This window comes from Acanthochromis polyacanthus, chromosome 12, assembly GCF_021347895.1.
Source record: "Acanthochromis polyacanthus isolate Apoly-LR-REF ecotype Palm Island chromosome 12, KAUST_Apoly_ChrSc, whole genome shotgun sequence".
Classification (NCBI taxonomy): domain Eukaryota; kingdom Metazoa; phylum Chordata; class Actinopteri; family Pomacentridae; genus Acanthochromis; species Acanthochromis polyacanthus.
In genome coordinates, this window is record NC_067124.1 from 39690026 (window position 1) to 39708042 (window position 18017).

At 43.6% G+C, this 18017-nt stretch overlaps 1 protein-coding gene across 1 annotated transcript; it reads left to right on the forward strand.

The window, feature by feature from the left end:
- The first annotated feature begins 1187 nt into the window (after positions 1 to 1187).
- Positions 1188 to 17314, forward strand: znf628 (zinc finger protein 628). Its single transcript, XM_022201144.2, has 9 exons — positions 1188 to 1329; positions 2767 to 3294; positions 5067 to 5139; positions 6356 to 7294; positions 8656 to 8826; positions 10282 to 10615; positions 11827 to 11981; positions 13356 to 13598; positions 14332 to 17314. Exons 2-9 carry the CDS (start codon positions 2921 to 2923, stop codon positions 15142 to 15144), a joined length of 3102 nt encoding a protein of 1033 aa, XP_022056836.2. The 5' UTR covers positions 1188 to 1329; positions 2767 to 2920; the 3' UTR covers positions 15145 to 17314.
- The last annotated feature ends 703 nt before the right edge of the window (positions 17315 to 18017 follow it).

The window sequence follows — 18017 nt, forward strand, 5'->3', positions numbered from 1 at the left end:
AATGTGCACAATGGATCTGAGTTCATCTTTCCCATGTACGCTGGAAAAAATATTATTTTTAAACGTTTTTTTCACAATTTTTTGGAACAGTTTACAACTATTTTACACGTTTTCTCTGTATTGTTAAACAGCAAATAACTATTAAAATCACAGGCAAAGTGCAATTATTTATTATCAATTAGTAACTATTTACATGTTAAAATCAAAAGCAGAAAAAAAACTTTAAAAAATGTCTACATCAAAAATGAATTATTTTATAAATGGTAATATATTGTCTCAGAATATTTCTTTTTCATTTGGAGGTAAAAAAAAGAAAAATCATCTTGGTATTTTACATATCTTCCCAGTTTTGTTAAACAGCAAATAATAACTATTAAAATCACAGACAAAATGAACAAAATTGTTTATATTAGAAATTATTTACTATTATTTGCTACATTATTTACTATAAACAGTACATTTACTATTTTTTATAAACACTGTATGTATATATATATATATATATATATATATATATATATATATATATAAATTATTATTATTTTTATTTATTTACTTTTATTTTTGACTTTTTTTAGATGAACAGGTGGAAACTGTAAATTCATGAATTCACTTTTTTTCTGTGATTTCAAAACTTATCTGTAATTTAACAAAACGTGCAAAATATATAAACTAACAGTAAACTGATAGACCTGTTTATTCTTCACACTTTGCAATAACAGGAACATATTCTTATTTTTTTATTATTTTTCTAAATTTAAAACTATAAATATTTATATTTCTTCTCTTCAAGGAGAAAGGATCTGTTTGTATCTGTGCTGCTCTTTTTTGCACTCCTTTTTTCTGCCTTTGCTGCTGGAACAGTGTAATTTTCCCCGATCAATAAAGGTTTAATCAATCTATCGCTCTGACGTTGACTGACGGACAGACATTTTCTGATACTACGTTACCCAGAAGTCTGTGCGGCAGAGTCACACGAAAACAGATTCATTGTATTTGTGAATAAAGATTTCTAAATTCATTTTTGACACATTTCAGCACATATAAACCGCTGATAAGACATTATAGTTCAAATTTTGTTTCAAATACTTATTAAAATATTTATTTATAGTTTAGCGTCTGTCTGTTGACGCGGCGGACCAATAGGAACGTCCCGTCTACGTCAGCGGGCAGCCAATCAGCGCAGCCGTTGTTGGGAGGCGGCATCGGGCGGAGAGCTGCTGTTAGTTTGCGCTGTGTTTATTGTTAAGGTTGTGTGGATCAGCACTGCGGTACCAGCCGGACTTCATGAGACTCGCAGCGGGCCTCAGGGGGAGGAGAGGCATTGGGGTGAGTACCGCTGCAGCCCGGGATCATGCACCTCCAGGCCGGGCAGCTCAGCTAGCCGCTCTGTTCTCTTTGCTCCCCGGAGCAGGCCGTCAACAGCCCGGAGGAGGCTGTCAGAGGGTCGGTGGAGGCCCCGCGGGCTGCAGGTTCACCCGGGACACCGTTAAAGTCCGGTAATGTAGTGGGGCTCCGCACTGCGGGAGCGAACCGAGCCGAACCGAACCCGAGCGGAGGAGAAACAGCGGGAGGAGGGAGGAGCAGTGGCGGAGCTAGGCGCTGTTTACTGGGGGCTGATAGAGGGAGACACGGGGGGGGGGGACTACTTCCTGTCAGGGTTTATTTATCAGTTTATTATTATTATATCTAAAATAAGCAAACCTCTGTTCAGACATCCCAGATCTGATTGAAAACATCATAAAATAAAATATACATTTTTATAAAAATATTTCTGACATTTTAAAATTTTGGAATAATATTTTAAATAAATGGATCATTCCAGAACTGGAGGGTATTTTACATCAAATTCCAAATATTCCATGTACAAAATCCTAAAACATGCAGTTGTCGTGTAAATGTTCTTGTCCTGAGATCAAATATAAAAATACTAGGAGAAAAGGATGTTTGAAAATATGTTTAAAATACCAAATAAGTCTGGAGTTCCCCCTAAAATGACATTTTTCTCTTGTCCCACCCCCCGATGACCAAACTGAAGCTCTAATAAAACAATTAAAATGAAATGTAAATCTCCTTTTTTGGTTTTATTTTTTAATTGATGTCTCTTGTAATTGTGGGAACATTTTTATAATCACATAATATTTTAAATAATAATTAATATGCATGGAATGTGTCCCACAACAACCATGTTGGTGCCATTTTTGTCTTTTGTGTCTTGTTTTTGTCATTTTGTGTCTCGTTTTTGTCATTTTTGTCTCATTGTTGTTTTGTGTCTTGCTACTGTCATTTGTGTGTTGTTTTGGTTTTGTGTCTTGTTTTTGTTGTTTTGTGTCTTGTTTTTGTTGTTGACATCATCCAACAGTTTTCCTAACGAATGGGTAGAGCAAAGCTATGTCCTCTCTTCTATTTTTCGTATTTTCCTCACATTGTCAGCCTTGATTGAACGTCTCACTCCACCTCATATTATTAAGATAGGACAACTAATATAGAGCAACTTCAATTTATGTTCACTACCGTTTAAAAGTTTGGGGTCACTTAGAAAGAGCCTTTCTAAGTGACCCTATGACCCTATGAGCTAATCACCAATGAGCCATTGGTGATTAGAAAACCCTTGTGTGAGTTTTCATGGAAAACATGAAATTATCTGGATGATCCCAGACTTTTGAACAGTGGTGTAGAAGTTACTATCCATAAAACTTCATTACTGCCTGTGTCGATCATTCTGCTAAATTCTCACTGCTTGTGTCTCTGTTTACTTCCTGTCAGGTCTGATCTCACTTCCTGGGATGATCGCTGGAGTTTCTGGTAGAAAAAATCCACAGAAGAAAACATGAACGGAGGAACGCTGAAACGCCGGCCATGAGGAAACACCAGAACTGATCCTGATCCTACCTTCACCTGCCTCCACGTCGGCCCGGCGATGGCCAACTCGGTGGCTCTAGTGGTCCAAGCGGAGCTGCTTCCTCCTCAGTCCGCCGCCTCGCTGTCTCCGTTCCCGTCGCTGCTCGGCTCGGCGGAGGACTGCGAGGACGAGCGGCATCGGGGGGAGCTGGTGGAGGCCGACAAGGGCGTGGCGGAGGGCGGGGAGGAGGTGGTCCTGGACATGGTGTCGGCGCCGGCCCGGCAGCCCGAGCAGTCCGACCATCCCTTCCAATGTCTGGACTGCGGTAAGAGCTTCAGGTGGTCGTCCAGGCTGACGCATCACCTGAGGAGCCACAACAACGAGAGACCTTACCGCTGCAACCTCTGCCCCAAGGCCTTCAAAGGCTCCTCGGCTCTGCTCTACCACCAACGGTACCGAGAACCACTTTGTTCTGCTCTTTATTCTGCTGGAACCACGCTTTCTGTAGGACAAATCAACTCAGACACATCGTAATAAGTTATTTAGCTGCAAGAGAATCAGTTTGAAAGCTGCACAGTGAAAGGAATATTAGTCAATTATTTTTAGCTTTCAGTGATTAAATGACCACGATAGGTTGTGTTGTTAGCGTTTAAAATGTGTGTTCTGCTCTTAAAAAAACAGCAGATTTGGATAAACAGCCACATACATGAGCAGGAACATGAGAAAAACTCTAGAAACAAAGAACTGGCTGCAAAAATAGTTGTAAAAATGTTGAATATTGGTTCAAACGTGTTGACTGTTGGAATGAAACTGGAATTGAATTTTCTGTTTTCTTTCCTCTGTGACAGTAAACTGATAATCTTTGGACTAAACCAGACGTTTGAGGAAACTCTGATCCACGTTTTTCACCATTTTCTGACATTTTAGAGACCAAACAGCCGATGATTAATGGCGCATATATTCAACAAACTGACAGATAATGAAAATAATCGTGCTCGGTGCAGTTAGTTCTTGGTTTGACATGATGATTTTAGCATGAATTTAAGAGAAACTACCATTAAATCCATGTTTTTAACCATCTGTAAGAGAAAAACTAGCATTTATTTTGATTCTGCTGATTTATATTTTGGATTATTTTCATTATTTTGTCTCTAAAGTGTCTCAGGAGGGTGAAAATGTCTTAAAACCAAAGGAGACATCTTTCAGAAACTCAATTTACCATGTAGAGCTGTAACGATTATTTGATTCGTTGTCAAATATTAATGGAAATTCTGTGTTTTTAGCTTCTTAAATGTGAATATTTTCTGGGGTTTTTTTCCTCTGTGACGGTAAACTGAAGATCTTTGGACTAAAAAAGACATTTGAGGAAACTCTGATCCATATTTTACACCAATATCTGACATTTCAGAGACAAAATAATGAAAATAATGATTATTTTCAGCCCTAAAGTCCCGTCACAAGTAGCAGCCAATAAGCACTGACTGATAATAGCTGCAAAGTTTGATTAAACTTAGATAAACACAAGGAATTCAGTGAAGTTTGTTTAAAATTAACACTAAGATTCGCTAAAATTCACAGATAAATGGATGTAATGTGTATTTAAAGAGTGTTAATAAATAAACACTGAGCAGAATAATCACAAATTACACATTTCTGCTAGTTTAATATAAAAATCAGGACTTTTAGGGATGAATTTTGAGGGATTTTCTGACTTCGTCCTCCACATTCTCCTGCTGTGTTCCCGCTGTTGTCATGATGTCATCCCTTATGTAATTTGCGGTGATGTAATTATGGATTTCTGGGTTTTTCTGGTTTCGTTTCATGTCTGCATTCCTTTCGGGTTTCACTGCTGTGTTTTACAAAACAAGCCGATGGCACGTCGCTCCAATAGTGAATCATTTTCCAACACAGTGTTTCTGTTTAACAGCTTCACGAGTTAAAAACTTCTGAGCCGGGAAAGTTTTCCAGCGGATCACACAGAAACACGAATGCCTGAATTTATCTGTCATGCGGACGATGCTTTCCGTCCGCCTCCCTGCTAATCTGTTCGGTCTGGACACATTCAGGTCAACGGAGGCGAAAGAAACACGTTCAAATAAGGAAGTTACTGTGTGAAATTCATAATTGATTCCTTCCAGCGTTCCAGCGGTGGAACCAGGAAAGTCTTGCAGAGTGTTTCCTTCCTGATTGTGTTTCTGGGTTTTAATGCTGCCGGATGTTGCAGGTCTCACTCCGGGGAGAAACCTTATAAATGTCAGGACTGTGGAAAAGCCTTCAAACGCTCGTCTCTGCTCCAGGTGAGGAGTCAAAGCAAATAAACGTTTTCATTTTCACATTTAGCAGGTCTGTCAGGCGCATGAAATCACTCCGTTTCAGTTAAATCTGACATTAAAACACCTCATTTCACTCTTTACAAGCCCAGATTATGTCTCACAGCGACGACTGATGCATGTGAGGCGTTTAGGGAACGTCTGTGAATTGTAGCTTCAGAAAACAAACCTGGTTGACACGCACCACCACAGTAAATTCTGTGGAATCACTGAAATATAATAAAACAGCAACATGACGTGTTTATTGCAGCCAAAGCACAGCTGGAACTGAGCTTTTACTGTCGCAGAATCGACATTCACACTTTAAACTTTAACTCTCTGAACCCTGAAACCTGCAAGAAGGTTTGAATGTCCGGTTGTCTTTTAAAAAATCACCTTTATTTACACCTTTAACCATAGAAAGAAACTCTGAAAATGGAAAGAGTCATCACATTTTCTGGTTTTGATCAATGAACCATCATGTTAGTTCAAACATGTTGAATATTGAGTTATTAAAATTTGATCAGCATGACTTCTTTCTATGTGCGTCATTTAAAAATGTTAAAATCCCAAATTATCCAGATGAAAAAGAAGGAAAAATGCAACTGCATCTTTTTTCCTGTTTGAGGACTTTTACAAAAATGTTCAGAAATTACAACCAAATGCTTTTAATTTTTAAATTTGGAGGAAGATAAATCATCTTGGTTTTTTACATATTTTACCTGCTTTGTTAACTAGCAAATAATAACTTTTAAAATCACACGCAAAATGCAATTATTTATTAAAAATATTATTTTAAAGCATTTTGGCGTTATCAGCTGTTATCTGTTATTTGTTATTAGCTATTATTAGCTGTTATCAGCTGTTATTAGCTGTTATTATCTGTTGTTAGCTGTAATTAGCAGTTATTAGCTGTTATCAGCTGTTAGCTGCACAGTTTTGAATGACAATTGTGGCTTATTTGGTGCCCAAAATTAAATAAATTTGTGTCCTGTTCCTCGAAAACAACAAATGTAGATAAACTCACCTGGTTCCAGGTAAATCTGACATCAGAACTTTGTTCAAACTCATTTTTGGTCTCTGAGCTGCTGCAGTAACTGATGGAGACTAGAAGCTTCTCTGTGCACAATCTGGCTGACAGTGTCATAAACACCGTTTTTTTAATGTTTAAATTGAATGGTTTCCTCCCTCTGCCCGTCCTCAGGTCCACCAGAGTGTCCACACCGGGGTTCGGACCTTCTTGTGCCCCTTCTGCCCCCTGACCTTCAAGTGGAGCTCCCACTACCAGTACCACCTGAGGCAGCACACCGGGGAGTGTCCGTATCCCTGCGACACCTGCCCCAAGGCCTTCAAGAACTCCAGCAGCCTGCGGCGCCACAAGAACGTCCACCTGGGCCTGAAGCCGTACACCTGCTCCGTCTGCAACAAGTCCTTCACCCAGTCCACCAACCTGAGGCAGCACATGAGGATCCACACCGGGGAGCGGCCCTACATCTGCAGCGTATGCGGCCGCAGCTTCACGCATTCCTCCAACCTGGCGCTGCACAAGAACTCCCACGCCAACATGAACGCCGCCGGCAAGGAGGCGAAGAGGAGCGAGGGCGGGATGAAGGCCGGGGACGTGGTGGAGGTGGTGGTTGGGGCGGAGGAGGTGACCTCCTCCATGCTGACGGACATGGTGGGGTTCGTGAGCCAGGAGGGGGCCGATGGAGTCGGGGTGGGGATGGAGGAGGTGTTCCTGTCCACCGCCTCCTCTGGCCAGACTCCGGGACTCCTCCCCCAGCTCACCCTCACCCCCTCTGGGGAGGACGTGTGCACGTCCAGGGCCATCGGGACGGAGGTCCACCTGAGCACCGACACCGGCGCCAGCGTCCTGCTGTATAGCTGTGGCAGCTGCAGCCACACCTTTGGCACCAGGACCGACCTGGAGGAGCACCAGGCCATCCACATGGCCCCCGAGGAGCATGGGGCCGGGGGGGAGGCCGGACACGGAGCCGGGATGGAGGTCGGAGACGGCCTGGTGGGAGCCGGACACCTGCTGGCCGACTTTGAGGAGGTGGTGGAGACGACTACGGTGGCTGACAGTGGACACACAACAGAAGTACTGCTGGGATTAACAGAAGGAACAGAAGGAAGCAGCACGGTAAGTTATGGATTTATAGGAGTAAACTAAAAAAGAAACACCAGCTGAGTTCATGTTTACTGATACAGCGTCTATGAAAAGTATTTTTTGCCCTCTGTTCTCCTATTTTAATGTTGCCCTCCATTAAATCATCAAATTAATTTAACTTTTAGGACAAGAAGTTACAAAAAAACTCTTATGACAAAGTGAAAACTGATTTCAACAAAGTATTTCATTTAATTAAAAATGTGAGTGATTGTATAAATATTCTCCTTCAAGTCAGTGTTTAGTCATCATGATGCTGCCACCACCATGCTTCAGTCATGATGCTGCCACCACCATGCTTCAGTCATGATGCTGCCACCACCGTGCTTCAGTCATGATGCTGCCACCACCGTGCTTCAGTCATGATGCTGCCACCACCGTGCTTCAGTCATGATGCTGCCACCACCGTGCTTCAGTCATGATGCTGCCACCACCGTGCTTCAGTCATGATGCTGCCACCACCGTGCTTCACATCATGATGCTGCCACCACCATACTTCAGTCATGATGTTGCCACCACCGTGCTTCAGTCATGATGCTGCCACCACCGTGCTTCAGTCATGATGCTGCCACCACCGTGCTTCACATCATGATGCTGCCACCACCGTGCTTCACATCATGATGCTGCCACCACCGTGCTTCACATCATGATGCTGCCACCACCATGCTTCAGTCATGATGCTGCCACCACCGTGCTTCACATCATGATGTTTCCACCACCGTGCTTCACATCATGATGCTGCCACCACCGTGCTTCAGTCATGATGCTGCCACCACCGTGCTTCAGTCATGATGCTACCACCACCGTGCTTCACATCATGATGCTGCCTCCACCGTGCTTCACATCATGATGCTGCCACCACCGTGCTTGAGTCATGATGCTGCCTCCACCATGCTTCACATCATGATGCTGCCTCCACCATGCTTAATAGTGGGGATGGTGTGTTTGTGATGATGTACAATGTTTGTCATTCCTTCAGAGCAGTCATAGGTGTCTTGGTGGACTCCCTCACTCGTCTGTTTCTTGCTCGGTTACTCAGTTTTTGGGACCAACTTGAAGCTAGCGGCTTTTAGCATAAACTACCAGAGTTTTGTCCAAACTGAAGATGATGTTTGAGCAAAATAATTCCCTCCTGATCGCTGAAAGACAGGACATGAACGCAGGGACCAAAGTAAAACAGTTCTGTGTGATTCATCGTTCAGCATCAAAGCAGACCTTCCTCCGTCTGCAGAATCTCATCCTAATTGACCTGCAGAAGTCCAGCGCGGTGAAGTCAGCGAGTTCAGCCTGAAGATGCGTGTTTTTGATATGTTTGACTTCCTCTGGTCTGTCCTCAGAATGTCGGCACCACCCAGGCCCAGTTTGACCTGCTGCAGAGCTTCACCGAGGTGACTCAGAGCTCTGAGGCCGCTCAGCCGGAGGCCAGAACCACATGGGCAGGGCTGTCATGTGGCTACTGCAATAAGACCTTCAAGACCAGCGGAGGCCTCAACAGACATGTGTCGCTGGTGAGAAACGCTGTTAGACGCATTAATGCGCCTCATTCTGAGCACCAGGGCTGCAACATAATGGACAAAACTAACAACTGCAATGTTTAGTTTGTCCGTAATGTGAATAAATGCACGAATTTTCATCAGATGACTTGAATAACTCAATTTGGAAAAAGAATGAATCATCCCAGAGTGATTGGGGCTGATTTTGTAGGCACCAAAAATAGAGAATAATTATTAAATTGCTGGGAAAAAAAGCCATTTGGAGCATTTCTCAGATGGCGTACCTCTGGCAGAGATATGCAGAATAGGATTTTAGTGTTTTAGCTCCAGATATCGTTCAGATCTGTCTTAATACTCGTCTTACAGAACTTCTGCTGATTTAAAAAGTCAAACTTATTATTTACGTCTTCCTTTCTGTGGCTGAAATATTTCCATACACCTGATTTATTCCTCGCGTGTCGCAGGAAATTTGCATAAAGTAGAAGTCCAGTCTACTTTATGCAAATGAGCTGCGGCCTTCTCCGGGTGAACCCACCGGATCGCAGCTTGAAACGCGCCGCAACCGGACCAGAATGCAACATGCGGTGTGTTTACCTGGAGCTCATTTGCATAAAGTAGACTGGACTTCTACTTTATGCAAATTTCCTGCAGCGTGCGGAGATCCCACGCATCATGAAACTGTCCTCAGACATCTAAACTAGCCGTCGGTGAACTAAAACCAGGACAGATTCAGCTGCTGCTCAGATTATTTCTCTCCTCAAATGCTGTCAGAAGTACTTTTCCCTGAAGTGTTTTTGAAATAAAAGGGAAAGTCTGCGACCGAGCCGCTGTGTTTATCCGACTCATCTGTCAGACTGTCAAGCTGAAAGCGCTGTGATATGACAGTGTTTTGACCCGCTAGTTACCGCCCACCATGCATGTGATTTTCAGATGCGGCGCGTTTACATGCGGGATAAACACATCTAGTGGACACACGGCTTTAGTCAGACTCTTCTGATGCTTCAGAGAAAAGGAAAGCCGTCTCCATGGACGTGAAATTAGATCTAATAAAATGCTCCAGTTGTAGAAACAAGCAGCATATTCTGTTATCTTCTTCTAAAATGACTCATACATGCAGGAAAGTCGTTGGTATTCATGACTTTATGAAGAACTGCTGGATATCGTGATGCACAGAACGGCTTTGTTTTGTTCGACTTACAGCGAAAATCGACTTAAGTTGATCCGTAGGAGTGAAACTCCTGTACTGTCCTCTCCGAGTGCTTTTCTTGTTCACATCTGTGGAACTCAAAGCTCTTTCTGTGTTTCTCATTCACCTATTTTCACACCAATGACAACAAAGCTGGGATCAGGAGCAACGTCCCAATCAGGCGTCTTTCCTTCTTTGACTTGTGCAGAGAACTGAACCACCAACGTCCTGCACCCCTTCAGCATTCTTTAGCTGAACGTTTTCTGCTGTTTTCATGCCTCCAGATGCACTCCCTGTCGTCCCAGTCCCGCTCCCAGTTCAGCTGCTCGGCCTGCGACCGCTCCTTCCCCCTGCTGTCCTCCCTCCTCACCCACCAGCACTCCCACACTCCGGAGCAGCGGCTGCTGGCCGAGGCGGAGGCCGAGATCGTCTGTCCCCCGTCGCTGTCGCTGTCGCTGCCGCTGCCGTCCTCGCCTGGCCGGGCCGACAAGCAGCAGGAGGGCCGCAGGGAGATCCACGTGGACATCATCGCCGTCGGGGAGGAGCAGGAGGAGCAGCCGGTCAAAGCCAGCAAAGCTCACAAGAAGACGGGACCCAGCAAGAGCGCCGCCGCCGGAGGTGAGATCAGAAACTGACCGCTGGCATGGAGGCCCCAGATTATTTATTTACATTTATAGTGAGGTTTTATTTCATTATTCTGGCTGGAAATGACAGAAACAAGAGACAAAACACAGTCGAACATTTATGCTGCTTTAGAAATCTGAATTTAAGTTTAAAACAGAGAAATAAGAGTCGAGTAGATTCCAGGTTTAGACGCTTTTGCAGATTTAAGCCCCAAAATTATTCCTCCTCTTGACAATTGTTGATTTATAGTGAGTTTTTATTCGACTATCCGGTTTGTTTTGGCTAAAAAAATAGCATAAACAAGCGACAAAACACAGGAAAACATTGTTAGAGATGTTAATGATGTATTTGAACTATTTCTTGCGAAAACTACTATGTCTTCATACCATTGAAATTGTCATAAATGTGCCATAAAAGAGTCTGTTTTAGTTCAAACAATTCAAAATTATTCAAACGGACATTAAAAATTCTTGTTTTATGTGATTTTAATGGACTTTCAACACAAAGAAACCACAATATTGTTCTAAAGTGACCTTCAGACATTTTTCTGCTTTGAAATGTGTGAATTTAAGATTAAAACATCGAAACAAGAGTAAATTAGGTTCCAGGTTTAGACTCGTTTGCAGATTCAAGTCTCAGAATTATTCAGCTCCATGAAAAATGTTGATTTATAGTGAGTTTTTATTTCACCAACAGGTTTATTTTGACTGGAAATCACATAAACAAGAGACAGAAGACAGTGAAGCATATGTTACTGAACAATGTAAAGAATAATTTTAACTATTTCAATGTTTTTTTTCCTGGATTGTTATTACAAAAATGTATTTTAAAGGTAGGACAGTGTATTCCTGGTCAGTGTCTAGTCATTTGAACTCATGGTCCAACATTATTCAGAATCTTTTTTTGTTAATTAAGGGCAAAACCTTTGACCTCACAGCAATAAAATGGTTCTAAAAGCATAGAAATAGGTCAAATTCATCCTCAAAAGCCCAACACAACAATTTATTTATGTCATTTCCAGTCAAAAGGTCCAATAAAAAGTCACTCTAACTCTAAATTTGGCTGAAGAGGTTTGAATCTACAACAGCAAGTTTTGTGCTTTAACACCTTCTGAATTCGGGACACCTTTATATCATCCAAACATCTTGATTTAATCTCTTTCTTCTGTATTTTTCTGTTTTTAAATGGTGATTTCTGTCTCCCAGAGAGGCCATACCGCTGCTCGGAGTGTGGAAAAGCCTTCAAAGGTTCGTCGGGGTTGAAGTACCACATGAGGGATCACACTGGGGAGAGGCCCTACCGCTGCACCGAGTGTGGGAAGAGCTTCAAGAGATCCTCGCTGCTCTCCATCCACCAGAGGGTAAAAAACAACCTCAGCTTTAACCCTCTGGACCCCAAAAACCAGCCCAGGCGTGTTATGTTTTGAAAGAATCACCAAAATGACACCGTCTGTCTGCCAGAAACTGTAAACACCGAGAGGATCAGCAGATTTTTCACTTCCATGTAGTTATCGTCTTAAACTGCAATGTTTCACCAAATTATTCTCTCTAGTCTTTCATTTGAAAAAAATCATCAAAAAGAGCATTTCCTCTAACCACATTCTGTGAAAGACAGACTCGAACTGACAGCAGTGAGACAGAAAATGACAAAAACAACCCACAAAATAACCACAAAGAGGAAAAAGTGGCATAAACGAAACACGAAATGACGCAAGGTGAGAAACAAGACACAAAATGAAATTTTTTAGACACAAAACAGCATAAAGGAGACAAAACTGTCTCTGTAAAAGTGGGAATAGTTAAATATCTGTAGTATGTAGAGGCAACATGATCACAAAGAGACATGAGATACCACAAATGAGACAGGAAATGACATGAAACCTAAAAAATGAGACACAAAATTAGAGAAATAAGACAGAAAAAGAAAACTAAGACACAAAATATGAAAATGAGACAGGAAATAAGAAAAATGAGACACAAAATGTGAACTATGAGACACAACAGAACATACAGGAGAGTAAGCTGTCTCTATAAAAATGGAAATAGTTAAATATCTGTAATATGTAGAGAGAAAATGATCACAGACAGACACAGATTACCAAAAATGAGACTGGAAATGACGTAAAACTTCACAAATAAGACACAAAATAAGAAAAATGAGACACACAATAAGAAAACCAAGACTCGAAACAACAGATAAATCCCCAAATTGTCTCAAATAAACACAAACGAGACAGAAAATGAAATAAAACTTCAAAAACGAGACACAAAATGAGAACTGTGAGACACAAAATGAGAACTGTGAGACACAAAACAACATAAAGGCGACTAAATTGTCTCTCAAAGTTTGTAAAAGTGAAAATACTTTAATATCTGTAGTATGTAGAGAAAAAATGATCACTGAGAGACACGAAATGACTCCAAGACGCAAAACTACACAAGACAAGAAAAATGAGACACAAAATGAGAAAAATGAGACACAAAATGAGAAAAATGAGACACAAAATGAGAAAAATGAGACACAAAATGAGAAAAATGAGACTCAGAATGAGAAAAAGAGACTCGAAGAAAATAATACAAAATAAGAAAAATAAGACACAAAATGAGACAAATGAGATGCAAAATGAGAAGAAATGAGAAAAATGAGACACAAAATTGGGGTTCACAGGGAGCAGCTAACTGCAACATCTATTTTCGGTGTAAAATAGTCCCACCTTTCATTTGTCCCTCTCCAGGTCCATACGGGGGTCCGGGCCTTCCAGTGTCCTCACTGTCCTCTCACCTTCAAGTGGAGCTCCCACTACCAGTATCACCTGCGGCAGCACACAGGTGAGCGTCCGTACGTCTGTAAGGAATGCGGGAAGTCCTTCAAGAACACCAGCTGTCTGCGGAGACACAGTCAGATGCACTCAGGTCTGAGGCCTCACACCTGCTCCGTCTGCTCCAAGTCCTTCTCCCAGACGTCCAACCTCAAGCAGGTCAGAGCTGCACACTCACAGTGGACATTTCTGCTGTTTTCAGGCCGACAATCAACACAACCAAGCACCACAGGGCATTTTTACAGAAACATTCTTCTAAAGTGTACATATACAGTTCAGTCAAATTCAAATTGAAAGTTATTTATAAAGATATTGTTGTAAACCTGTTGACGTGATAAATCCACACTTGACTCACGCACAAAATGACAAAACATGACACAAAACACAAAAGCAAATTACAAAAACAAGACACAAAACGACACAAACAAGACACAAAACAACAAAAACGAGATACAAAGCAATAAAAATGAGACGGAGAATGACAAAACTGAGACACAAAATGACAAAAACGAGACAAAATGACAGAAACAAGACAGAAAATGACAAAAACGAGTCACAAAATTACAAAATCAAGACAAAATGACAAAATCAAGACACAAAACAACAAAATGAGACACAAAGTGACAAAAACGAGACAGAAAATTACAAAAACGAGACAAAACAATAAAAATGAGACACAAAATGACAGAAACAAGACTCAAAATGTCAAAAACAAGACAGAAAATGACCAAAATGAGTCACAAAATGACAAAAATGAAACAGAAAACGATAAAACCAACCAACCAACCCCAGTAAAAATGTATGCTAATTTTTCCCCTGTACTTCAGAAGTCCCTCCATCATATCGACCCAGACTGTTTTTCCAACGTCTCTTGTCTTTCTTTCTTCTTCAGCATGAGCGGACCCACTCCGGCGAGCGTCCCTTCCAGTGCACCCACTGCAGTAAGAGCTTCACCCACTCCTCCAACCTGCAGCTGCACCTCCGCACCCACTCCTCACGCAAAGACTTCAAGTGTCCCTTCTGCTCCAAGGAGTTCGTCATGCACTCCTACCTGCAGAGACACATCCGGACGCACGGCGGCGGCGTCTCCCTGCAGGCCGGCGGCGGCGTTAAGGACGGCGTGTCGGTGAAGGCGAGCGTGGGCGGGGTGACCACCACCACCACGCTGCTCAACCCCATCACCCTGGAGGCGTCGGGGAGCAGCGGCAGCCTCATCGTGTCCCAGCCGGCGCTCAACATTCCCCCCAACACGTCCCAGAACTACTTCATGATCCAGACCGCCAGCGGCCTGCAGCTCATCCCTCTGTCCGCTCCAGCGCCGCCACCGCCGCCTCCTCCTCCTCCTCCGCCGCCTCCCTCGCAGCCCCAGAACTTCCTCCTCCTGCAGTGTCCAGCAAACAGCGGCGGCCAGTCCAGCCTGATCCTCGTCCCCACGGCCGCCAACCCCCGTCGGCTCCGGAGAACCTCCCCGTCCTGCAGACCATCCAGACATTCCAGCCGCAGATCGCCCAGTTTCCCTCCGTTCAGCAGCAGCAGACCAGGATCATCATCACCAACAACAACAACACGCACGCTCCTGTTGCCACGGCGACGCAAAGCTACCTGCTCAACCGGCCGATCCTGGGGAGGAGCACGAGGACGGCTCGGGGTCGACGGGGACGGAAACCCAAAGCCGCTCTCCAGAAACCAGCAAATCCTCCGGTGACTAACGGCCATGCCACAGAGTCGCCACCGCTGCCGCCTCCCGTATCCACGACAACGGACACCTCAGGTCCCCCGCCCAGCGTCGCCCCGGCGCCCGCCCCGGAGAGCCGACCTCACCCCGCCTCAGAGCAGACGAGGACGGAGGACGGCGTGACGGGGAAGCAGTTCGTGTTGTGCTTCGATAACGAGGGCCGGGCCAAGCAGGGGGTGAGGATGGGGGAGGAGGGGGAGTCGTACGTGCTGCAGTTTGAGGGAAACCCGACCGAGGGGGAGGCGGACGGAGGGGTGGGCGGGGACAGGAAGTCGCTGGTGCTGCAGTTCAAAACGGACGGCGAGGGGGGGAAGGGGGGAGACAAGGCAGGGGTGATGTCACTGCTGCACCAGTGGGGGGGGAGAAGGCGGGGGAGGCAGCGGGCGGCGGCGGAGAGGATGGGCGGGGGGAGTCGTACGTCCTGCACTTCCATACCGAGACGCAGGGCGGCGCCGTCAGCGGAGGCCGAGAACGAAGCCTGCAGCTTTCCTGCTCTGACGCCCAGAGCCTGGTGCCTCTGGACGGGCAGGAGGTGGTGTTGGAGCTGGGCGGGGCCGCCAAGATGGAGCCAGACGTCGAGGAGGGGATGCAGATGATCGCGCTGATTGAGGGCGAGGGAGGGGTGATGACGGGGGAGGAGGGGGCAGGGTGCAGCGATGCGGGTGGCGGAGGTGGCGGGGTCACCGAGGGCGGAGCGGCGACGGCGGCGTCCATGGAGGGAATATTTCAGCTGGAGAGCGGAGACGAGATCGTCATCATCGAGGTCAGCACCAGCAGCCTGAGGGAGGGCAGGGTGGAGCGAGGAGGGGAGGCGGAGCTCCCACAGGGGGGGAGGCGAAGGACAAACCCAGAAACCAAGAACCCGACGGAGCTCAGAGCGAAGACGCCATCAGAAACGGACCTATCGGCAAAGAGATGCCCTAACTGAGGAGACGGAGAGAGTGTGTGTGTGTGTGTGTGTGTGTGTGTGTGTGTGTGTGTGTGTGTGTGTGTGTGTGTGTGTGTGTGTGTGTGTGTGTGTGTGTGTGTGTGTGTGTGTGTGTGTTAGGGAGGGGTGATGTCACTGCTGCACCAATGGGGGGCCGGGAGGAGTCGAACATCCTGCACTTCCACACGGAGATGAAAGGCCATCGGAAAATGAAGCCTGCAGCTTTCCACAAAACGACAAAAACAAGACAGAATGTGACAAAATCGAGACACAAAATGACAAAATCAAGATACAAAACGACAAAACCGAGACACAAAACGACAAAACCGAGACACAAAACGACAAAATGAGACACAAAACGACAAAGTCTAGACACGAAACAACAAAATCGAGACACGAAACGACAAAACCGAGACACAAAACGACAAAAACCGAGACACAAAACGACAAAACCGAGACACAAAACGACAAAATGAGACACAAAACGACAAAGTCTAGACACAAAACGACAGTCTAGACACAAAACAACAAAACCGAGACACGAAACGACAAAACCGAGACACGAAACGACAAAACCGAGACACAAAACGACAAAACCGAGACACAAAACGACAAAACCGAGACACAAAACGACAAAATGAGACACGAAACGACAAAATCTAGACACAAAACAACAAAATCGAGACACAAAACGACAAAACAAGACAGAAACAAAATGACAAAATCGAGACACAAAACGACAAAATCTAGACACAAAACGACAAAATCTAGACACAAAATGACAAAATCGAGACACAAAACGACAAAATCTAGACACAAAACGACAAAATCTAGACACAAAATCGAGACACAAAACGACAAAAACAAGACGGAAACAAACAAAATGACAAAAATGAGACACAAAATGACAAAAACAAGAGAGTGTGTGTTAGCGTGTGTGTGTGTGTTAGCCTGTGTGTGTGTGTTAGCGTGTTAGCACTTTAGCTGAGTTCTCCAGGACTTAGGAGAACGTGAACAGGTTGTTGTACAGCCATGGTGCCTCCTACTAGAAATGTTATACATTCAGACGGCTGCACTTGGACCTGCGTGTTCGGAAATCTTTCGGTTTAAATTATACTGTCGCTGGCAGTCTGTTTATCCAGTAAATAAATGACTTTCTCCACCGTGTTAATAGGAACTAATTATTATTAATAAATCTGTTAATACCTTTTATCTTTCTGCTTCTTTTTCTGTGGCAGTGTATTCACACATCTGGAATGGGTCAGAAGCTGCATTTTATCAAAAATATCACACAATTTCCACAGTACTCATCATTTTGGATGTGGTATTTTTACAAAAAATGTAAAATGAAACATGGAAGTAGTTAAAATTCCTCACCGACATCGCTAACAAATGACATAAAGAAGAGATAAAACAGAAACGTTATATTAGAGATGTTAATGATGAATTTTTAACAATTTCTCAGTTTTTTAAAAGCATTTTTACAAAAAATGCCACGTCCAAAATTAGTTCTCATCTTACCCCTGTCAGACACTCAGCCCTCTTAAATTATAATTTTTTTCTCTTAATTTAAAAAAATGTTGAATACATATAGGGAGACTTTTATTCTTTACTTTAAATAGTATTTCTAATGTTTTTAAGTATACAATATCTAAAAATTTCAAGGTGCATGACTCTATAAATAGTTTCTTGGTACTTTCACAGTAGGAAGCTTTATTTATTATTCGAATAATTCTTTTCTGAAGTAAGTACTGCTTTTTTGTTGCTTATTTATGTCATTTAAAGACAGAAGAAACCAAAAAAATCTAAATTTGGCATTGATATGAATCACTTTGGGGTTTTTACATCTGTTATAGTGCATTAGAGATGCTACAAAAGCTGCATTTTCTCAAAAATTCTAAATAATTGTAATAAA

Coding starts and splice junctions, on each gene's coding strand:
- znf628 (XM_022201144.2), top strand. CDS start 2,921: ATGGCCAACTCGGTGGCTCTAGTGGTCCAAGCGGAGCTGCTTCCTCCT. Junction 11,982..13,355: donor TGCTCTCCATCCACCAGAGG/GTAAAAAACAAC, acceptor GTCCCTCTCCAG/GTCCATACGGGGGTCCGGGC. Junction 13,599..14,331: donor AGACGTCCAACCTCAAGCAG/GTCAGAGCTGCA, acceptor TTTCTTCTTCAG/CATGAGCGGACCCACTCCGG.